General features: G+C 41.7%; 1 protein-coding gene across 9 annotated transcripts in view; it reads right to left on the bottom strand.

Moving 5' to 3' along the window:
• Nucleotides 1-447: 447 nt before the first annotated feature.
• Nucleotides 448-23,963, bottom strand: part of LOC109557314 (phosphatidylcholine translocator ABCB4) — a 201,519-nt gene continuing 178,003 nt past the window's right edge. For 8 of the 9 annotated variants that reach the window (XM_070787625.1, XM_070787626.1, XM_070787628.1 and 5 more), the window contains 10 exons: nucleotides 21,798-21,875; nucleotides 20,110-20,193; nucleotides 18,643-18,846; nucleotides 14,691-14,791; nucleotides 13,018-13,158; nucleotides 9,863-10,019; nucleotides 8,173-8,370; nucleotides 5,648-5,854; nucleotides 2,063-2,209; nucleotides 448-703 (listed from right to left, as the gene is read on the bottom strand). In XM_070787625.1, the coding sequence (XP_070643726.1) occupies nucleotides 500-703; nucleotides 2,063-2,209; nucleotides 5,648-5,854; nucleotides 8,173-8,370; nucleotides 9,863-10,019; nucleotides 13,018-13,158; nucleotides 14,691-14,791; nucleotides 18,643-18,846; nucleotides 20,110-20,193; nucleotides 21,798-21,875 (1,521 nt within the window). In that variant the 3' untranslated portion in view covers nucleotides 448-499. The remainder of the gene's footprint in view (nucleotides 704-2,062; nucleotides 2,210-5,647; nucleotides 5,855-8,172; nucleotides 8,371-9,862; nucleotides 10,020-13,017; nucleotides 13,159-14,690; nucleotides 14,792-18,642; nucleotides 18,847-20,109; nucleotides 20,194-21,797; nucleotides 21,876-23,963) is intronic. The other variant, XM_070787632.1, reaches the window with a different exon arrangement.

Here is a 23,963-nt window from a genome sequence, read left to right as displayed (position 1 = left end):
ACACGACTAAAGTGACTTAGCAGCAGCTGCAGTGTGTTGCTGTTGATCCCAGATTCCAAATTTATCCCTCTTCCCCTTTCACTATGTCTGGGTCTTTTCCTGTTTTGTAAATAAGTTCATTTGTATCATTTTTTTTAGATTCCATATATAAGTGATAATATATGGTATTTGTCTGAGAAACAGTAAGATAATGACTGATTTTATTAAGATAGTCTCTAGGTCCATCTATGATGCTGCAAATGGTGTTACTTTTTTTTATGGTGAGTAATATTCTCTCCATACATTTTTGGTAACTCATAGCCAGGCTGTTTTCATACTGCATCAAGCCAGATGTTACTTTTAACAACTAAATGTCAAAAGCTGTAATAGACAACCCCAAATTGGATGTTCCAAGTTCGAATAAGATATACCTATGTTTTATGGTGACTTATAAAAGAAGTCTCTAAGTCAGAAAAACTTGTCGGAATTTATTTTTAAGATACACTATAACAAGAGTTCATCAGTTCTGTGTCCCAGCCTGGACACTGACCATGGTGAAATAGATGCCTTTCTGTGCCAGCAGCTGCTGGTGTGTGCCGTGCTCCCTGACTCTGCCATTCTCAATCACCACTATCAAGTCTGCGTTCTGGATGGTGGACAGCCGGTGAGCGATCACGATGCAGGTGCGGCCTTCTCGGGCTTTGTCCAGGGCTTCTTGGACAATCTATTAATAAATCAGAACAGAAGCCTTACCTTAAAAATTAGAGAAACAAGTTTTAAAGGTAAAGGAAATCCAAATATTTTACCATCTATACAAAAGAAAGTTACCTTTCATTTCTTATGTCATCTTTGAATTTTTAGCTTTATGTATTGAGTTTTACATAGTCCGTCTTGCATATAGTTATGTTCTTTATAATAAAAATGTATTCTCTAAATAATCTTCACAATCTTTAAATTTTCTAACCAGTCACAAAATAATTTAAACTAACTGCTTCAATTTTGAATGTTTTATTTCCCAGTTTTTCCATTATTAATATGCTACGGCATTCAAACAAAAAGTGCAATAAAAGTACTTTTTTGTGTATAAAATTTAATCATTTTAGAAAATTTGGAAAATTCTGGAAGGAAGGGGTGAAATAAAAATATTTTACCTCAAAATAACTGCTGTCTACATTTGTTTCCTTTTTTTTTGTGCTTACCCCTCTTTTAAAATTTTTATTGAAATATAGTTTACAATGGTGTGTTAGTTTCATGTATGCAGCAAAGTGATTCAGTTACTATATCCTTTTTTATATTTTCCATTATAGATAATTACAAAATGTTGAATAAAATGCCTATACTATATAGTAGGTTCTTGGTTATCTGTTTTATATATAGTAGCATATATATTTTAAAATCAAACTCCTAATTTATCCCTCCCCTCTTTGATAACCATAAGTTTTTTTTCTATGTCTATGAGTCTTTGTTTTGTAAATAAGTTCTTTTGTATTGTTTTTAGCTTCCATATTTGCATGATTTAATGGTATTTCTTTCTCTGACTGACTTAGTATGGTGACCTCTAGGTCCCTCCATGTTGCTGCAAATAGCATTATTTCATTCCTTTTATGCTTTATTAGTCCATTGTTCATATGTACACATCTTTATCCATTCCTCTGTCCATGGACATTTAGGTGCTTCCATATCTTTGCTATTGTAAACAGTGCTGCAAAGAACACTGGGGTGCATATATCCTTTCAAACCAAGTTTTTTCCCAGATATATGCCCAGGAGTGGGACTGCTGGATTATATGCTAACTTTCCTTTTAGTTTTCTGAGGAACCTCTATACTGTTCTCCATTGTGGCTGTCTGAGTTTACATTCACCACCAGTGTGGGAGGGTTCCTTTTTTTCCACACCCTCTCCAGCATTTATTATTTGTAGACTTTTTGATGATAGCCATTCTGACTGGTATGAGGTGATACCTCACTGTAGATTTGATTTGCATTTCTCTAATAATTAGTGATGTTGAACATCTTTTCATATGTTTGTTAACCATCTGTATGTCTTCTTTGAACAATATCTAGGTGTGAAGTGGGAAGCCATACCTTCTCACTTTCAGTATCCAGTGCTGACGTGGCTTCATCCAGCAGTAGGATGCGGGGGTGTCGGATGAGGGCTCGGGCAATAGCAATCCTCTGTTTCTGTCCCCCGGAAAGCTGAGTCCCCTTATCTCCCACTCTTGTTTCATATTTCTGCAAGTTAGCCATTAATAGAGTTAGTAAAGTTCTAGTTTAGAAAAATCCTAATAGTATATTGAATAAACTTTTACTTCTTAACACTTGACAGTTCTAATTATAGGAAAAAATAATAGGAAATAATAATAAAGTTTCTATAACAACCACGACGTTGTGCATTTACTTTTTTTTAATGTGACGTTCATTTTCAAAATCAAACTAGAATGTTAATGATCTTAGTTTTCATTTCATTTCATATCCTGCAACAAATTGTCCAAATCCTATCATTATCTGAACATCAGTTCCCTTCTCCAGGAGATCTTCCCAACCCAGGGATTGAAGTCTCTTGCATTGCATGGGCTTCCCTGGTGGCTCAACAGTAAAAAAAAAAAATCTGCCTGTAATGCAACAGACCTGGGTTCCATCCTGAGGTCAGAAGATCCCCTGGAGCAGGGAATGGCTACCCACTCCAATATTCTTGCCTGGAGAATTCCATGGACAGAGGAGCTTAGTGGGCTACAACCCAAATGGTCACAAAGAGTCGAACACAACAGAGCAACTAACACTTTCTTTTACTCCTGCATTGCAGGCAGATTCTTTACCATCTGAGCCACCAGGGAAGCCTCATCTGCTGTCACTGGAGTCCTAAAATGGTTACATGTCAATGTTCAACATTATTAATTTAAAATATTCACATGACCCACACAGAGCCTAATTTATTCTTTTTTAAATTCATTCATTCACTTAAATATTTACTGACTACCTGTTATGGTAGAACTGTGGGAAGTATAAATATGAATCTGCCTCTGTTCTTACCCTTAAGGAATTTGTAATCAAGAGAAAAAAATACATACATAGCACGCAATATAAGATTAATTTACTTGTAACAGAAAATTGTGTCACTGAATTCTTAGCTTAGTTTTCAAATTCGTATTGATTTCACTGCAATTTGGCTATAGTCACAGCAGCTAAAGTAAAGTGAAGTCGCTCAGTCGTGTCTGACTCTTGCAACCCCATGGACTGTAGCTTACCAGGCTCCTCTGTCCATGGGATTTTCCAGGCAAGAGTACTGGAGTGGGCTGCTGTTTCCTTCTCCAAGGGATCTTCCCAACCCAGGGATCAAAGCCAGGTTTCCCGCATTGCAGACAGGCACTTTACCATCTGAGCCACCAGGGAATCCCCAAGGTTGTGTTGCCTGCCCGTCGGGGACTCAAACCCCAGTCTCCCGTGCAACAAGCGGGGATACTCACCACTATACTAATGAGGATGGCAGCTAATGAGGATATATACTATATATATCTATATATAATATATATACACTATATACTAATGAGGATAGAAGCTAAATGAGGTAATAAATAGGGAGTGTTGGGGACTGGAAATTGGAGAGTACAGATCCTCTCCAAAGAAATAAAGCACTAAAGAAAAACAGTCTTATGACAAAATTAACTCAAAGTGGATAGTGAAAACTAAATTGTAAAACCATGAATTTAGAAAATAGTGGATAAAATCTTTAGGACCAAGGCCTAGACAAAGAGTTCTCAGACTTGACATCAAAAGCACAATCTGTAAAATGAAATAAAGGATGAACTGGGACCTCATCAAAATTAAAAACTTAAGCTTTGCAAAAGACCCTGTTGAAAGGATGAAAAAAAAACTACAAACTGGGAGAAAATATTTGGAAACTACATTTCCAACAAAGGACTTACTAGTAAGTAGAACATAAAAATCTGTCAACACTCAACAGTAAAAAACAATCCAATTAGAAAATAGGCATTTTTACATGAAATACATGAAAAGACATTTCATCACAGAGGAAATATAGATGGCAAATAACTATATAAAAAATGTTCAACATCCTCTGCCATTAGGAAATGCAAATTAAAATCACAATAAGATATCACTGTGTACCTATCAGGATGGTTAAAAAAAAGTTGCAACAGCAAATGCTGGCAAAGATTCAAAGAAACTATATCCCTCATCCCTGCTGGTGGGAATGTGAAATGGCAACACCACTTCAGAAAACTGTTTAGCCATTTCTTATAAAATTAAACAACCAATCACCATATGGTCTAGCAGTTATACTCCTGGGCATTTATCCCAGAGAAATAAAATTCAGGTTCACACTAAAACTTGTACACAAATACTTATCGCAGCTTTACTCTAAAAAACCCAACTGGAAACAACCTCAATATGCTTCAATAGGTGACTAGTTTAAAAAGCTGCAGGTCATACAGTAGCTCTAGTTTAAGGAACCACCATACTGTTCATAGTGGTTGCACCAATTTACGTTTCCACCAACAGTTATAGGAGCATTCTCTCTTCTCTGCAAAACAGAAATAGAGTTACAGATGTAGAAAACAAACATGCTTACCAGGGAGGAATGGGGAGGAGGATGTTAAATTAGGAGACTGGGATTGACAGATGCACTCCACTATATATGTAAAAAAGAGAACTAATTATGACCTACTGTACAGCACATGGAACTCTGCTCAATACTCTGTAATGGCCTCTATGGGAAAAGAATCTGAAAGTTGGGTGTATGTGGAGACACACATATACATAATGTACAATCATATATATATATATGATTCACTTTGTGTATACCTGAAACTAACACAACACTGTAAACCAACTATACTCCAATAAAAAATTTTAAAAGGCCATCCAGACCATATATCCATCTGATTCAGTAATAAAAAGGCATGAACTACAGTCCATACCCAAGAGCTTCAGGGATTTACAGCTGAGTGAAAATGCTAATCTCATGTGGTTATATAACATTCTGAAAGTATGACACAAATGGAGAACAGTTATTTGTTGCCAGGGGTTGTGGGGAGAGAGAGTAAGAAGGAGGGGAGTGTCTACAGAAAGGTAACATGAGGAATCTGTGGTGATGAAAACGTTCCATATCCTGACTGGAGCAGTGGATGTGAGTCTACACAGGCAATAAAAGTGAAGAGAACTATGTGTACAAATGCATACAAGCAAAACCAGCAAATTCTGAATAAGGTCAGTGGGCTGTATCAAATTAGTATCATGGTTGCAATACTCTATCACTTTTGCAAGATGTCATTGGAGAAAACTAGGTCAAAGGTACATATGATCTCCATATTCCTTACAACTGCATGTGAATCTGTGATTACCTCGAAATAAAATGTTTCATTAAAAAAGTGCCATAAGGGACAAAGCAAACAGCTTTAGTCCAAATGCAGCCCATAGCAAACAGTTTGAGGTGACTTAACAATTGCCTCACTTGCTTTCCATGACATTGGTACAAGATAAACACCACAACTAATATTTCCATTTACCAATAAGGAAACTTGGTATCATGGACTTCAGTGTGTAGTCCAAGGCCACAGTGCTAGTACAGAGGCCAACTCTGGGACCTGCTGGAGGAGGAACACAGTGTGCAGTTGATTCCGACCTCATCCAGGAAGTCACCAGCTCACTTACGTGGGGCAAGGTCTCAATGAAAGGATGGATGTTGGCTGCTTTGGCTGCGCTCACAATTTCAGGCATGGTTACAGGCCGGCTGTTGTCCCCATAGGCAATGTTGTCGGCAATGCTGCAGTCAAACAGGACGGGCTCCTGCAACACGATTCCAAGTTGGGCTCTGAGCCACTGGACGTTGAGCTTCTTTGCTTCGTGACCATCTAGAAGCTGAAAACCAGACCCCACAAACTGTAAGAAGGACTTCAACAACAGCAACAAAAAAACTGAGCAGTATGTTACTAAGAGACTGTGGCACATGGACATCGGCAGCTTGTGAAATACCAAGCCTCACCGCCTGTAAGCTCTTACACAGTAAGAGCCTGTAAGGCCCACACAGCCAACAAAAAGATTTTTTTTTTACGGCAACTCAGCCATCCCTTTCTTATTCTACCTCAGAAAACGGTAGCACATTTGGCCCTGTCTTTCCACATTACTCTCTCTGTTCCTGTCTGCCTTCATCTAGGCAAGTGTACCATCCTTTGCCTTCACCACAATATTGTAAAGTAATTAGCCTCCAATTAAAATTACAGTGAAGATTGCTCAGTAGTGTCCGACTCTTTGCGACCCCATGGACTGTAGCCTACCACGCTCCTCTTTCCATGGGATTTTCCAGGCAATAGTACTGGAGTGGATTGCCATTTCCTTCTCCAGGGACCTTCCTGACCCAGGGATTGAACCCTGGTCTCCCACATTGTAGACAGACGCTTAACCGTCTGAGCCAATTAATTAAAAAAAAAAAAGAAGCAAGCAATGCAGTGTCCTACTTCTGTCTGCTGTCGCCTGATCAGCTCTGACCTTTCACCTTGACACTGTGCCCCTTCTCCAGGCACACCAGGAAGAAAAGCAGATCAGTAGCAGGGCCCCACATTCTGAAAGCTGCTATCTCCTGTCTTACCCACCTCACCTCTCTTTCCCCTGAGAACTAGCAGTCTTCACCTACCCTAACTGTTGGCTAAGATGGCAAAGAATCTGCCTGCCAATGCAGGAGACTGGAGTTCAATCCCTGGGTCGAGAAGATCCCCTGGAGAAGGGAATGGGAACCCACTCCAGTATTCTTTCCTGGAAAATTCTACAGACAGAAGAATCTGGTGGGCTACAGTCCATGGGGTCACAGAGTTGGACAGGACTGACTAACTGACACATAGGACAAGAGCTCAGCTGAAAGTGGACAAGCTCAAGAGTAGGATCTTTATCTTTGGTGGTGGTTTTATTTTCGGGTTTGTTGGAAGCAGGATGCCTGATGCTTTTAGAGGAGCCTTGTGATGTGCTAAGTGAGGAAACAGCTTCCACAGTGCAAAGGACACAGTGAAGAAATACACGAGTCCAACTAGTCTTGGCCTTTTAAGAAAGAAATCCCCACTGGAGGATTAGCACAGCATATCTGCAGAGCACTGTTGAGCTGGTTTGCCCATATTCATATCTTCACAGTAATTGTAATAGTGGAAACGTAAGATTTTCCCCCAAAGAAACAACTCAAGAAGATTTAACGTTCTGGTGACTGTCTACACGGGTTGGCTCCCTGGGCCAGATCGGTGGGTACCATCCCAAGGTAATGGGAGATGCAGGCATTATTGGTAAGAGCCACACTTCCGCTCGAAGAGGGCCAGGGGCTAGACACCAACAACATCAATGCTAAAAGCCAAATATTAGAGGCCTGGAGGTAAGGATCAAAGAGAGCCTCAAATTCAGGGTTAGAGAGATAGCCAAGCAGAAGGGAGGGGAGGGAGTCTGGGAATCTGCTTAGAACTCTGGCAGGAATGTGTGGTTACCTTTATAACCCAGGAAGCGAATGTATGTTCACGCAGAGGGGATCCGGCTGGTGCAAAGGGCCCAGGGTGGGGTAGAGATCAACTTCATACTCAGTCCTTTCTGAACTCCACTCAGTTCCAGATACTCTACCCATATATTTGTCTGACTGTGGGCACCAGTTTGGGATCCACAGAATGGGGTCATTTTTTCATTAAGATTATAGGTCTTGCCCGATAGTGCCTTAAATCAGGTTACTGATCTCAGAAAGGCTATGGTTTTTCCTGTGGTCATGTATGGATATGAGAGTTGGACTGTGAAGAAAGCTGAGAGCCTAAGAATTGATGCTTTTGAACTGTGGTGTTGGAGAAGACTCTTGAGAGTCCCTTGGACTGCAAGGAGATCCAACCAGTCCATTCTGAAGGAGATCAGCCCTGGGATTTCTTTGGAAGGAATGATGCTAAAGCTGAAACTCCAGTACTCTGGCCACCTCATGAGAAGACTTGACTCATTGGAAAAGACTCTGATGCTGGGAGGGATTGGGGGCAGGAGGAGAAGGGGACGACAGAGGATGAGATGGCTGGATGGCATCACTGACTCAATGGATGTGAGTTTGAGTGAACTCTGGGAGTTGGTGATGGACAGGGAGGCCTGGCGTGCTGCGATTCATGGGGTCGCAAAGAGTCGGACACGACTGAGCAACTGAACTGAACTGAACTGATCTCAGAAAGCATGCTCACCACTGTGCCAGCCAAGGGATCATAGAATCGTTCCAGGAGCTGGACGACCGTGCTCTTCCCACAGCCGCTGCTTCCCACCAGGGCCAGTGTCTGGCCCTTCTTCACCTCCAGGCTCAGCCCCCGAAGCACAGGCACATTTGGCCGGGTGGGGTAGTTGAACACAACTTCATTAAGTGTCACATTCCCTTCAAACTTATCCTAAAAAATAGGTATGTTTATATTGCTATTATAATTAGTCTGATAAATCATTGGAATAAAAAGTATAAATTCAAGGAGGCTTTAACAGACACTACAGCAGAGTAACATAAAATCCGTGTTCAGTACAAGTAGTAGCACCAGTTAGTATTGGTAGCAAGTTGTTATAAAATAAAGATGGGAACCAGGGCTACAGGTTAAAGAGGGTCATATTTTAGAGTTGTTATATATACAAAATGAATATGGGAACCAGGGGTTCAGGTTAGAGTAGAGAGAGTTGTAGTGTTGTTGTCTAAACTCAAAATTTCTGGGTCACTGAAGACAAATATTTAGTGTTCCCAAATAATTTTGCAGCAGAAGCCAAGTCAATGGTTCAAGGCTCAAAGGGGTGGGGATTTAGAGCAGTCTTGGTGGATAGCCCTTAACTCAAGCCCTGCGGCCTCTTTAACTCATTCACTTGGCGCAGTAATTTTATCCTCCTACACCGAATAAAGTAGCCGTCCTACCATTTATAACACAGTCATTATACTAGGTGGAGAAGGACATGGCAGCCCACTCCAGTGTTCTTGCCTGGAGAATCCCACGGACAGAGGAGCCTGGTGGGCTGCCGTCTATGGGGTCGCACAGAGTCGGACACAACTGAAGCGACTGAGCAGCAGCATTATACTAGGTGATGAAAGCCAAATTGCTAATGCAGTTACTCACAGTATTAAAGCCACATACCTTCCCTGCAGATGACTCAATTTTCATGGAAATTATTTAGTTCTAGTACATCTGGATATTTGGTTGTTGTTTTTTTTTTTTTTTACTTTTGATGTGCTCAACTTCAGAATCCTTGCAACCCCCTATGAAATTTGAAAATGCCAGGAAAGTTGGCCAAATATTATTGGCCCTGTAACTATCACAAAGCTAGTGAAGTCAGTGTCAGCGTAATCACTACAAATGTATCCTGTGATTACGACTGCCACTTGACATCTGCCTCTCATCTACAAGGGCTAAGCCACAAACTGCTGCAGCCGCTGACCTTCAACACCCCCTGAAAGGAGTTCAGGGCGGAGCTGAGGAATGAGGCACCCTATGCTCTGGGAAAACACTGGCAGAACAGGCCAGCAGACAGACATTTTCAGGAGAGAATTTTATGAACCCAGTTTCTTGCATCATCTCATAACGAGAAAAGCACTAAAATCATTAGCAGAGACATCTGTTACTTGTGACTAGCAGAAAACCTCTGCCAAAACGTGTGCCTGACGGCAGGTACCCCCTTCAGTAAAATCAAATGGAACACTGATGTTCCCCCCACCTCTTTGGAGCAGTCTCTCAGAGCTATCTGAGGTGCTGTCTCCTGGCTATTGGCCTCATTTTGCCCCAAATAAAACTTAACTCACAACTCTCACATTGTGCTTTTTTTCTTTTTTTTCCAGTCGACATGATCTAGCAGACAGAAAACCTTGAGGAAAAAATTAACCAAGTGCTTATGAGACAGCAAGGAACTCACGGGCCTCAGGCCTTCTTCACTGTGGCTGTCAATCAGAGGTTGTCTTTCAAACAGCTTGAATAAGTGGGCTGCAGACAGCTTGGCTTTAGCGTAGTCTGGAGCAAAGGAACTAGCATGTCCTAGAGCCACGGCGCCCAACACAATCGCTGAGAACACCCTAGATGGAAGCAGAGGGATTTTGAAAATTAGTTTATATAAAAGAGCTGACTCATTGGCAAAGACCCTGATGCTGGCAAAGACAGAGGGCAGGAGGAGAAGGGGATGACAGAGGATGAGATGGTTGGATGGTATCACTGACTCAATGGACATGAGTTTGAGCAAACTCTGGGAGATCCTGAAGGACAGGGAAGCCTGGCGTGTGGCAGTCCATAGGGTCACAAAGAGTTGGACACAACTAAGCATGCTCTGACTTCCTTCAGGACTTCTCATTTCCTGGATTTCATGGAACTTTGTAAAGTCCTTTTCTCTCCAGAAGTTCCTGATCAGAGAATCCGAGTTGTGATAATTCTACTGACAATTCTCAGGTAATTCTACTGAGTTTAGAGTTGAGGGAACTGGAGCTCTGGGTGCTGAAGGGACTTGATCAGGACCAGATCAGGCGCGAGACTTCCTCCTGACTCTACAGCCCTAACCTTCAGACAGTGGCTTCCACACCCCCACTCCCCACCTCTCCACTGGGCAAATGATAATCATCGGCACTATGCTTAAAGAATTCTTATTAGGCAAAATAAGCCTTTACTACAAACAGCTTTTCTCTTATAAGTAAAATATCTATTGCTACAACCCTCAAAAAAGCAATCATCTTAACCAAAGGTCTATTCTCCAGTTAAAAGAATGGATATGGATGATAACTTCTAGGAAGAACTAAAGATTCTGAGATCTGCGTGTGCATGCTCAGTTGCCCAGTCGTGTCCGACTCTTTGTGACCCCATAGCCCACCAGGCTCCTCTGTCCATGGGATTCTCAAGGCAAGAATACTGGAGTAGATTGCTGTGCCTTCCTCCAGGGGATCTTCCTGACCCAGGGATTGAAACTGCATACCTTAATGTCTCCTGCATTGGCAGGTGGGTTCTTTACAATTAGTGCCATTTACAAAGCTATTTACTTCTGGCATCAGAGCTCCCCAAAGAAAGAGGAGTGTAGGAAGATCTCTAATAATAATGGAGAACTTAAAAAAAATTTCCCCCAAACTTCTAAGGTGTTTTGTTTTTTTTTTAAGCTGTTTGTATTGTCTCTTTGAGCTACATTCAAATAAGTGAGACTGAAGTTCCACAAGCTTGAAAAAACCTGAATCAAATTGAATCAAACTCCATGCACTGAATCTTCTCTGCTTTGCTTCTGTACCCTGATACAGATTAGATAATTCTGGACTGGGTATCATGGCACTTGGCTTCTTCTTTTGGTTTGTAAGTTAATTTTTTTCTATTTTTAAATTCTTTTTAAAAAATTGAAGCATAGTTGATTTTATAAGATTGCGTTAATTACTGCTGTGCAGCAAAGTATAAACCTAATTATTAAAGTGTGTTTTAAGTACACGAGGCTGGGGATGGTGGGTAGAGTATTCATGTAAATACCTGAGAAGGTTGATTACCAAAAATCAAATTTTCAAAGAGAGATGAACAGCTCACCCATAGCTAGCTGCCTGGCCTTCCTATAGAGCCTGCAATGCAGCCTTGGTATGAAAGACTTTAAAGGCTATCTTTCAATTACCCAGAATTTAACATTTTAAAGATAAAAATAAGACAGCTTTCAAAAGCAGGCCCAATTTCTTTGATGGTATTTTTCTAAGACAGTATGCATACTCCGAGTGGTAATTCCCAACTGGCTGTTTGCATCTGTCTGAAACCACTTTCCACTCTCCATCTCTACCTGACGCCATCCTCCTTCCTCTGTGCCTTGGAGGCTGACCTACAGGGTCTGCATCAAAAGGTTTCCTGCTCCTCTGGCTCCTGATGGCGTTTAGCAAAGACCAGCATAGCAGGGATGGAGGCTGGAGGAGAGGGGCCAGGGCATGTGTTGTGGTGGACAGTTGTGGTGTTCCCCCCAATACCGCATGCTGGGTTCTGAAAATCCCTCCCTCTTCTTGCCCTTTAGGCTTAAGTAACATCTTGGTGGTTCCTAGCTAGGCACTGCTGCTGGGTTATACATCTCACACCTTTAAAAATAGACCCTTAATTTTTTTAACTGGAGGATAATTGCCTTACAATGTTGTGTTAGTTTCTGCTGTACAACAATGTATACATATATCCCCTCCCTCTTGAGCTCCCTCCTCCACCCCACCCCTCCCCTCTAGGTCATCACAGAGCACCGAGCTGAGCCCCCTGTGCTATACAGCAGCTTCCCACTAGTTATCTATTTTATACATGGTCATTTATATATGTCAATGCTACTCTCCCAATTAGAGAGACCCTGTACTTTGTTAAGACCATTTGTCCCTGCTAGGATCCTGACTGATGCAAAGATACATATTCCTTTTTCATGGTTATTTTAATTTTGGATGAAAACAAAAGAACAGCTTGTAAACTCTTTTGCTTTGTCTGTCTTGACCCTGTTTTTTTTTTTTTTAAGTTGTTTGCTACTGCTTTAAAAATCATCCCATCACACCAGAAATATCCCAAGTGATCTTAAAAGAATAGCTTCCCCTTGGCAAGACTAGACTGCAACCTAATTGAATGTATTTGGCATATTTTGAAAGACCATTGGTTAGCCTTGGAAACCAAGACAATAGGAAGGCTAAGAGGCAAAAGTGGGCAGGGTCATCCCAGGTCTGGTTAGGGAAGAGAGTCTTTCCCAGATTTCAGTCATGCATTCCTATCCCACTGGCAAGGCCATCTTTGGTTGACCATAAATGGTAAGCTATTTAACCTCTCATAGTTTTCTAACTATGTTTTATTTCCACATTGAGAATACCGGCTATCCTCCTGTCCTATGTATTACTAGAAGTCTGGTTTATGATCGTGTTCACTAGCTTGGTTGACTTCAGTCCACTCGATAAATGAAACTATCCTTGGAGTACTGACAACATCCAATTTCTAGAGTAGATTCAACTCTGTGGCTTCATCATAAATTAGTTTTTCAGTCTACTACAAACTTTTGAATAGACCTACTGAAGCTCTGTTATGGAATAATCTCAATAAATTTAAAAGATTACTTACAGAATAACATCTCTGAAGCGCATGTGTCCATTTACGATGAGATAGGCACCAAATCGAAAACAACCAGCATAGGAAAAATACATAAATGCTTGTGAAATACTAAAACTAATCCCATAGACATGTGCCTTCCGCACAGAATTCCTGAAAAGCAAATTAATATATCTGTAACCATCTCTTCAGCCTCTTTAACCCTGGGTTATACAAACAGCACAGCTTCTAAGTTTAGTCTACCCATTAAATTATGCTCCCAGTTATAATCAGAGGAGGTGATTTAACCTCTCTATATATCAGTTTTCTGATTTGTAAGAGGGGGATGACCAGGATATCACAAAACTGCTTTGAGATCTAAATAGACAATATGAATGTCTAGCACAGTACCTAGCTCACAGAGGATGTTCAAATGATAGTTGCTATTCTTATTACACATGAATATCTAGTAATTCAGACATTCAACACATGATATAAACATGATTGTGGTGTCAAAAATAAAGGATGTCAGAGTTAAGACTGAAGTTTGAGTTGTCTATTCGATTGTCTAATATTATTATCTCGTCTTCTGTGACTAGTTATAGTCTTTTATGTTTTGGATTATAGTCTGTTCTTGTTTTGGATTCAGAAAAGTAGGGTCAGTGAGGTCCACACAGGCACACCAGAACTTCTTCCTGGAACTGGATCCCACCAGCCCAAACACAATTTGTTCTACACCATTTCTAATTAGACCTCATGCTTTCCTCTACTAGTTTCGCTACTTTATTACACTTCATTATTATAAATCCTCCAAAAGAATAGTAATTCATTTACTTTCAGATTAGAAGGAAGGCACTTGGCAAGAGGGAAAATTCAAAGTATTACTTATTTGGCTAGTTTAACTTATGTGCTGTAAGCATAGTATTACAATACTTAATGGTACTGAACAATTTACAGTGCTCCTGACATGTATGTCAAACATCAAAGGGACAGAAAAATGTCACTGTGTGAAGTATGCATAACTAAGAAGGTGGATACACTGAGAAATTCACAACTATCTCTGTCCAAATATGTAAGTGTTCAAAACCACTGTTCTAGTCCACAAAGTTGTGATTCAGCTTGTGTTCGGTTCTGTTAGTGCTAAAATATATCCATTCGTGAGAACGGGCCCTAGTTGGAAACAAGTGGCAAACAGATGCTGGAGGTTTGTTGAGTTGCTCAAAAATAAACGAGAGAAACAGACTGTGTGTCTTTGTTTTCAGGATAGGTTGGATCTGGCCCTCATCTAGAGAACACTTTAACCCCAAAGCAAGTCTCATCTTTGGTTTAATCTTACACAATCCAAAGAAAATAAAGGCTTGAGGAACTGCCTAAAACAATATTTACCCTGAATCACCAGATGGGTTGTTTATGTTGCCTGCACTGGTTAAAAAAAAAAACCAAAAAAAACGTACTTGTGCAGCCCTCTGTTCCTGTTAGCTCTCAGAGACCCAATTGTACTATTTTTATAAGAGATGTAAAAATCCAATCCTATAGTCCAACTGCATCAAAAAATTGCTTGTTTTCAGTGAGATAATTATTGAAAAAAGGTCATCCTTATAATCATATCATTGTTTGCAGCAGCAATAAAAACTGCAATCAAAAATTCAGCCTAAAAATTGCAATCAGTAATACAAGGTTCTTAGTAACAATCATATGCTCATTACCTGTAAGCTCCATACAATTTTTCAACATACATGGATTCAAATTTTCTTTCTTGGGTCAAGGATACAACTGTCCTAATATTTTCTATTGCCTCTGTTGCAATCTGTAACATAGAACAGACCTGGATTAGAAGTGGGGTTTTTACTTCTGAAATAATAAATAATAATACTTCTGAAATAAATAAATAATAAATATACATGTATTTATTATATATATAATATATTATATATAAATAAGTCTCAGGGCTAGGTCCAAAGAACTCCAAAGCTTGCATTGATGAGTTTTCAATTCCTTCAGTTTGTAGAGCATGGTCATAATGTGTTATTCATGACAAGCTCTGTGAGAATCCTGGGGCATCTTAAAAGCACCACTGGTTGTGCTATTATGTATGGTGGGCAAGCCTTCTTATGCCCTATGCTGAGACACAGAGCAGCTTAGGGCAAGAACAGTGGTCTGGACATGAAACCTAATTCTCTTCCCAGCCTTGCCACCAGGCAGTTACTTGACTGGCTTTAGTCCAACCCCTCTGTGACTTTGCTTTCTTTATAGGGTAAGGATCTTAGAAGAGATAATCATGCTAAGTCATTTCAGTCGTGTCCGACTCTCTGTGACCCCATGGACTGTAGCCTGCCAGGCTCCTCTAACCATGGGATTCTCCAGGCAAAAATACTGGAGGGGGTTGCCATTTCCTCCTCCAGGGGATCTCCCGAACTCAGGAACTGAGTCTCCTGTGTTGGCAGGCGGGTTCTTTACCACTGAGCCACCTGAGAAACCCCAAGTGATTTCTAAGGGCCTACTGAAGGTGCAATCATTTCTTCCCTAAGGTACACTGCTTCTTACACTGCTTTCTACAGTAAAGAAAATGCTTATCCTCATTTGAGAACATTCCAGTTGTAAGCACCATGACCTGGCCTTAATGATGAAACCAGGACAGACATCTGACTGATTTAGGCCACTTGGATTTAGTTTCTGCACTTGAAGGCAACTCTGTGACTTGGGAGGCCCTGCAGATACAGAGGTTAAGGTCAGCAGGGCATGCGTAGGAAGCTGGCCTGAATATTCAGCGACTGAGGAACAGAACAAATGTCTAGACAGACTCAGAGATGAGAGAGCTAGTGGCTCTAAGAGAGGAGCCGCTGGGGACCCTGCAGTTACCATCAGCTGTCTGTGTTCCCCACACTCTCGCATGTCCTTATAGCAAACCCTTTGACCCAAATCCGCCAGAGCGGTTTTCTGATTGTGACAGCTAAACCACCCCTGACTGAAGTTAATTGTCTGTGACTCTGCTATTTGGCTTAAATCAGAGTTCTGCAGTTGATTCATTTAAACCATTGGCACAAGGAGCATGAGACAAAAATCTAAAATGAAATCTTAGGTTGGAGACTTTTATCTCAGTTCTCAGCTTCTGGAACCCGATGAAAGAAAGATATTCAATACTTCAAGCTGAAGAGCCTTTTATCTTTATTATAAATGAAACATCTAACAGTAATCACAGCTGGAATAGAAAATGTGCTCAGTCATGTCTGACTCTGTGCAACCCCATGGACTGTAGCCCGCCTGGCTCCTCTGCCCATGGGATTTCCCAGGCAAGAATACTGGAGTGGGTTGCCATTTCCTCTTCCAGGGAATCTTTCCGATCCAGGGATCAAACCCCTATCTCCTGCATCTCCCAAATTGCAGGTGGATTCTTTACCGCTGAACCACCTTGGAAGCCCCAGAATAGAGAATGCAGATTGGCTTTTACTCTGTGCCAGATATTACCTCATGTGACAACCCTGTGAGGTCCGTGTTCTTATTCCTGTTTGCACAGGTGAGGAGCCAAGGCACAGAGCACAGAAGTGACTTGCCTAAGGCTCCAGAGTTCATGAGTAGGTGGGACAGGATTCCCTACCAGGCTGTTTGATGCCAAGTCCCTGCTCTTAACCCATTATGCTCTTCTACTTTCCCTGCTTTGTAATTTACACAAGGAGAAACTAGATGTTAGGATTTTCACTCAACTTCTCATTTTCTGGTCCCTGGATTAAGTGGTTCGAGGATTCATGCTGGTTCAGTAGGCCCCTTATCTCAGTCAGCAGGCAGAGCCTGAGTCAAGAGGGTGACTAAACAGCCTCCTTCCCCTCTTCCCAGTCCAGCAACCAACACCCTCATTGCTAAGCCTTTTCTGGAAAATGAAAATGGGAAATTATCCCAAGTCCCCATGTTCCTGAACCATGACTAATCTGCACACAGGTCAATGAAAACTTAAAAAAAAACAAACCAGTGATGTGGCAGAAGAGCAGAAGGCAGGGGTGGGGGCAGAAATTCCAAGACCTTTCTAACCCTCATTTTGGGTTAATCAGGAGTTGACAGAGTAAACCGAATTGAAATATGATTGAATTGCTGATAATTAACATTTACAATTTCTAACCTCTCATTAAAAAAATAACAACAACAAAAAAAACATTATTAGGTTAAAGTAGCTACTAAAAGTATTTCAGACTGGTCAATGTGAGTTGTTCATCCTCTTATCCCTGAAACAACAGAGTAGTAGCTGAAAGGAACCTGTGACATTATCTGGTACAATTTCTCACGTTACATAAGTGAAAACTGAAGGCCAGAGAAGTGGGGGATCTTCTCCAGTATGATATAATGAGCGGTTACAAGGCCAGGACGGATGATCAAGGGTGGCGTTTTGTTTGCCGAGCTGTTCCGTTCTAACAGCCCTGCTCCTGCCAGAAAACTCTGGCAACTCTCAATGTCATTAGCCATTTTTACAGAAGTAAGGCTCTATTAACCAGATTCAAGATGTTTTCTTCCATGTAACTGGTCTAAGAAAAAATGATGTTCATTTTACCTACTGACAATTTCCCTTCTGAAATGTGAAAAGCAGTAGGGTTCAGGAGAAAGGAGACAAGCACTATGGGGTGGTGTTTAGTGGTGACAAACGAAACAAGGAAATGACGCCATAAAGGAGGCACGGCCAGCAGCCAAGAGGGTCTTCCAGGATTCTGGATACCTGAGAGCTGAAGGCTGGGAATCATGCTGACTGCTCTTCTTCCCCATGAGCGAGGCATGCTATCTGCCCCACCTCGAGTAACTATAACTGTATTAAGGCCTAGGCAGTATTGTCTGTGAAAAGGTTTTGCAAATGCTGTGCTATAGAAACTACATCACAATTTTCACTATTTCTTCACCTCTTAATGTTTCAATGTAGCATAATGTTTACATAAGTAAGGGTAAAAAAATTCCTGATTGTTGTCTACGCTTACATTTAAATACATGTATGTGTAAATAAAATGTAGGTTTAGACACATTTAAACCCATATGAAGAGGCTATATAGTAAAGAACTTTGAAGTAGACCAGGACTTGAATCCCAGCCATGCCTTTAACTTGTTTCATTCTTGAGTTCTGCATTTGTAAAACTGGCAGAACATTAGTACTCGACTCATAGGATTCTTGTGAGGATGAGTTGGGAAATATAAATAATTAGAACAATAAGTGGCTCAAAGTAAGGTCCAAGTTTAAGCATGTACCCAATTGCCATTACAAATCTGAGCATTACTGCCCTCTGGTGGCTGCCTAGCTTAACTACAGAAATCACAACCAAGAACAGGACTGTCTACTTAGAACAATACACTTATATTTCTCTTCTTTAAGGACTCTTCATCTGTAAAACAGGGGTAACCTTTGTCCTAACAGTGGCATCAGTGTACAAAGTAAAACGTAAAACGAACTCTGAAAACTCAGAAATTTTCTGAATATAGCACTTTCTATACGCTAAAAGTTTTACATTAATTATCCCATTTTCAAGTTCTAGGCATTGACACAGTAAGATATTTCATCTTCAGTGTTGACCACCATTAGTTGTGGAGAGCACTAACATTATCAAAACACGCATGTTGTAACAAATCAATCAAATAAAACCCATGTCTTAACAACCATACTTATATCAGCTGAAGCCTTATTTGACCCACCTTTCCAGCAGTTTCCAGTTCCTTTTTATCTCTTTTGGCATTTCCAGCCAGCAATTTCATTTCAACAATTCCTGATACAGCAATAATTGGAACAACCGATAACAGCAAAAGGGTTAATTGCCAACCGTAGATGAATGCTATGATAATACCAGTTCCAAGGTTAGCTGTATTCTGTGCAATCAGAGCCAACCTGGTCCCAGTGGCCTGGATGAGCAAAAGAAGAGAGGGAGCTGTATTTTAAGTTTCAGACCTGTGAGCTACAGCCTTCAGCCTCCTGATTCAAAACCATGAGACAGGGATTTATGCCTGTGCTAACATTTGCTCTCTTTCATTACAATAAACCCAAGATTGTTATTGTTTAGTCGCTCAGTCGTGTCCAACTCTTGTGGCCCCATGGACTGCAGCATGCCAGGCTTCCCTGTCGTTTACTATCTCCCAGAATTTGCTCATACTCATGTCTATCGAGTCTATGATGCCACGCAACCATCTAGTCCTCTATCACCCCCTTCTCCTCCTGTGCTTAATCTTATCCAGCATCTAATGAGTTGGCTCTTTGCATCAGGTTCCCAAAGTAGTCTCATGCATCACTTGGGAGGCTCTGCAGGTTATTCTCTCTCTGTGCCTTTCAACTCTCACTCCTTTCCTGACCACATGAATTCAGCATCACAGAACCAAGTCATCACTGCTCTGCTTTGGGGAGAGGCTATGGGGTACATACACTTTTTCCTGAAGGCAATGTTTAAAGAGGAAATACACCTCGGACACTCTGGTCATTTTAAAGCCTGTTTGCTTCACATGTATAAGAGGGAGGTTCATGAGCTCCAAGAGACCATCAGTTGCAAAGGGTACAGATCCTAAGAGACCATCCCCTGGAAAGCCTCCATAAAGATGAAGTACTGTTTCCACCAATCAGAAAATGAGGGATGTCATAGGGACATCATAGGTGACATCTTGCATTGTGCAGAAGCAATGAGCTTTGTGTAACAGGCCTCAGCTCCAAGGCTGGGGGCGAAAGCCAGGGAGAAGGCAGCACCCTCTTGAGCCAGTTATTGGTTCAGGGTTGGGTATGTAACCCAAATTAATCTAAATTAGATTTAAAGGAAGGGTGTTCGTTTGGTGGTTGAGGTCCACGTATGCCTTCTCTTTCACTGGATGGAAAACAAGGAAGCTTATAGCTCCAGTTGCTCCCAGAAGCTACCTTGTGGCCACAAGGGAAGGAGCCTCAGGGTGAAGCCAATTCTGAGGACTGAAAGCTGCTCAGAGTCAACAGACAGAGTCCTGGGTCCTTGTGGACACTTGCGAGCCAATGGATCCATCAGCCTTGAAGTCTAACCTTCCTCTTTGTTGTTCAGGCAAGTTTGAGTTTTCTGTTATTTGCAGCTGAGGCAGCTTAACAGTGGCAGCTATGCCATATGTTTATCCCAAACCAAGTTAAAGAAAACCAGTAGTAGAATGAGGTCTACATACCCCTTGGACTTGGGAGGCATCCATCGCAAGTCTTGTAGAAAGTGCACCAGTACTGTTTTTATGATCATCAAACCAGCTCATGTCCTAAGGCACACAACACACCTTTAAATTAGTTCCAGATTAAAACAAGCAGAGAAAAATCGGATGAAACAGCTCAAACTCTCAATGCTGAGGAAGTACCCACTCTGAACTTGGGTGTTGGAGTTTAGGTGAGACCTCCCATGTGATGGGGAGCCTGGGTCCCTGCCCTGAGCACACACTGGGAGCCCACAGGACCCCTCCCATCTGTGCCCGGAAAGCACAGCAATGGGGGCAGGGCTTATCCAGATTGCAACCAAGCTCGCTACCAGCTTCACCTGAGACCGTGGTGCCTGCGGGTCCATCCACCCACTGCTCACAGCCTGTGCTCCCAACACCCGCTCCCTGATGGGGCCACTCCTCTCACAAAGGGTGGTGGAGCTGGGCTGGACGTGGCTCTTTCTTGTAAATTCTAGGCATGAGATCATCAGCCCTGGTTTCTCACCATGCTTAGTTTTGTTTATTTGAAGCAAGGATTAAAGAGTCTGTCTTAGGGCCTCCCTGGTGGCTCAGTGGTAAAGAGTCTACCTTCCAATGTAGGAGATGAGTTTGATCCCTGGTCCAAGAAGATCCCACATGCCATGGGTCAAGTGAAGCATGCACACCTCAACTATCGAGCCCGTGCTCTGGAGTCTGGGAGTCACAACTACTGAAGCCCGTGTGTGCCCCAGAGTCTGTGCACTGCAACATGAGAAGCCCGTGGTGTACAGAGTAGGCCCCTCTTGCAGCAACTAGAGAAAAGCCTGCACAGCAATGAAGACTCGGTGCCACCAAAAATAAATAAATAAATAAATTCTAAAAATTTAAAGTCTTAGATGTGATTTTCATTATATGCCCTTCATCCACAGAATCTTTTAGTTTCATATAAAACAATTTTCCCTACATAGAAACAGTTTAAAAGACACTGAAAAAAGTCTTACACAAAATATGATACAAGCCCTGTGCCCTCCTGTGAACCGGAGTGTCATCAATTCCTGTCGACTACATGGATAGTATTCTGGCCCTCTCTTAAGCCTTCTCTATAAAATAGAGAATTCATGCTTGCACATCTTCCCACAAAGTCCTGCACTAAGCTGTCACCCTCCCGACAGGGCCGACAATGCATGTGATAGTCCCAAAGACCAGCACACCATCTGGTACATAGTGAGCGACACTTGAGTGAACCAACAGGTGAATTAACATGGAAGAAGAGCTCAACAAAACTCAATGGTCAACATTTGGTGACGCCCATAGTAAGTCATGTCAACTGTTGGGCAGAACCCCTGCCAACCACTGTTGCCTTTGTTGAAAGGCATCCTGGAGTCTCAAGTGACTCCTCAGGGCCTGCACAGAATCCAGAAAACAGAGACAGATCCTTGAAGTGAGAGTATCCATGTGGATAGAGGGAGTTGCAAAATAAGCCCCCAAAGTCAGGACATACTAGCCCCTATTTATTACATTAGCTAAGCCTATTCCCATGAAAACCCTAAGAGGTCTTTGGATACTGAAGGACTAGAGCAGCTAGCGGGGATCTGACCAGTTCCTGCACAAACACCCGGGGCCACGGCACAGAGGGCAGCACAGCGAGGCTCGAAAGGAAAGGAAGAAGCTGCTCCGGTGCACACACCTACCTGTCTCAGCATCGCTTTAAAAGCCATCAACCGAAGCCTCGTGGTGAGAATCTCACCAGCCTTCCCAAACGTGAAGCCCTGGGCAAGAAGAAAGCCTCTTGTCTCTCTTAATCATCACAAGCATTCTGACACAAGTATGTGTATTCACAAGGAATTCTATATTTATATGTGACTCAACTATTCAAATAACAAAGTCTGTGATCAGATACTAACTCAAAGTCCCAACTTCAAATTCATGTGCTGCTAGAGGTATGCTATTACAGCTGGAATAAACAGCAAGGACCTACTATACAGCAAAGAGAACTATATTCAGTATCCTAAGATAAACCATAATGGAAAAGAATATTTTTAAATGTTTTTATATGTATACCAGAAACATTTTGCTGTACAGCAGAAATTAACATTGTAAATCAACTCCACTTCCATAAAAAAATGAAAATAAAAAATTCATATACTGGTAAATCATTGGTATGCAATAGAATCCTAAGACCAAAATCCTTAAATGTGTCTTAGAAATTGGCTTCTGACCTATTCTAAAGAGACTTCTTTTCAAAATTCTCAGGGACAATATCTCAGTGAGAATCAGTTCAGTTCAGTCACTCAGTCATATCCGACTCTTTGCTACCCCATGAATCGTAGCACGCCAGGCTTCCCTGTCCATCACCAACTCCCGGAGTTCACTCAGACTCACGTCCGTCAAGTAGGTGATGCCATCCAGCCATCTCATCCTCTGTCACCCCCTTCTCCTCCTGCCCCCAATCTCTCCCAGCATCAGAGTCTTTTCCATGAGTCTTTTCCTCAACTCTTTGCATGAGGTGGCCAAAGTATTGGAGTTTCAGCTTTAGTCCTTCCAATGAACACCCAGGACCAGTCTCCTCTAGAATGGACTGGTTGGATCTCCTTGCAGTTCAAGGGACTCTCAAGAGTCTTCTCCAACACCACAGTTCAAAAGCATCAATTCTTCGGCGCTCAGCTTTCTTTTTAGTCCAACTCTCACATCCATACATGACCACTGGAAAAACCATAGCCTTGACTAGATGGACATTTGTTGGCAAAGTAATGTCTCTGCTTTTGAATATGCTATCTAGGTTGGTCATAACTTTCCTTCCAAGGAGTAAGTGTCTTTTAATTTCATGACTGAAATCACCATCTGCAGTGATTTTGAAGACCAAAAAAATAAAGTCTGATACTGTTTCCACTGTTTCCCCATCTATTTCCCATGAAGTGATGGGACCAGATGCCATGATCTTAGTTTTCTGAATGTTGAGATTTAAGCCAACTTTTTTACTCTCCTCTTTCATTTTCATCAGAGGCTTTTTAGTTCCTCTTCACTTTCTGCCATAAGGGTGGTGTCATCTGCATAATAATACTATCTTAATTACAACCTTCAGAGTGTTCTTTGCTTGAAGCAAAACAGTCTTCAATGCAAGTAACAAAATTCTATGTTGAGATGCATTTTGGCTCCTGTAGTACAGAGCATATTGAAAAGCAGAGACATTACTTTGCCAACAAAGGTCCATCTAGTCAAAGCTATGGTTTTTCCAGTAGTCATGTATGGATGTGAGAGTTGGACTATAAAGAAGGCTGAGTGCCAAAGAATTGAGGTTTTCGATTTATGTTGCTGGAGAAGGCTCTTGAGAGTCCCATGGACTGCAAGGAGATCCAACCAGTCAATCCTAAAGGAAATCATCCTTAATATTCATTGGAAGGACTGATGCTGAAGCTGAAGCTCCAATACTTTGGCCACCTGATGCGAAGAGCTGACTCATTGGAAAAGACTCTGATGCTGGGAAAGATTGAGGGCAGGAGGAGAAGGGGGTGAGGGGGCAGGATGAGATGGTTGGATGGCATCACTGACTCAATGGACATGGGTTTGAGTAAACTCTGGGAGACAGTGAAGGACAGGGAGGCCTGACATGCTGCAGTCCATGGGGTTGCAAAGAGTCAGACATGAGAGCCAGACACGAATGAGTGGCTGAAAAACAACAAAAATTGGTCCCCAAGCTTTTTGGCATCAGAGACCAGTTTCATGGAAGACAATTTTTTGACAGATGGGGTGGGGAGATGGTTTGGGGATGATTCAAGAGCATGACATTTATTGTGCACTTTATTCCTATTAGTATTACATCAGCTTCACCTCAGATCATCAAGCATTAGATCTTGGAG

Source organism: Bos indicus, chromosome 4 (genome assembly GCF_029378745.1).
Source record: "Bos indicus isolate NIAB-ARS_2022 breed Sahiwal x Tharparkar chromosome 4, NIAB-ARS_B.indTharparkar_mat_pri_1.0, whole genome shotgun sequence".
Taxonomy (NCBI): Eukaryota; Metazoa; Chordata; class Mammalia; order Artiodactyla; family Bovidae; genus Bos; species Bos indicus.
Note: the sequence above shows the minus strand (reverse complement) of the source record. Positions and strands in the feature narration are given on the sequence as shown.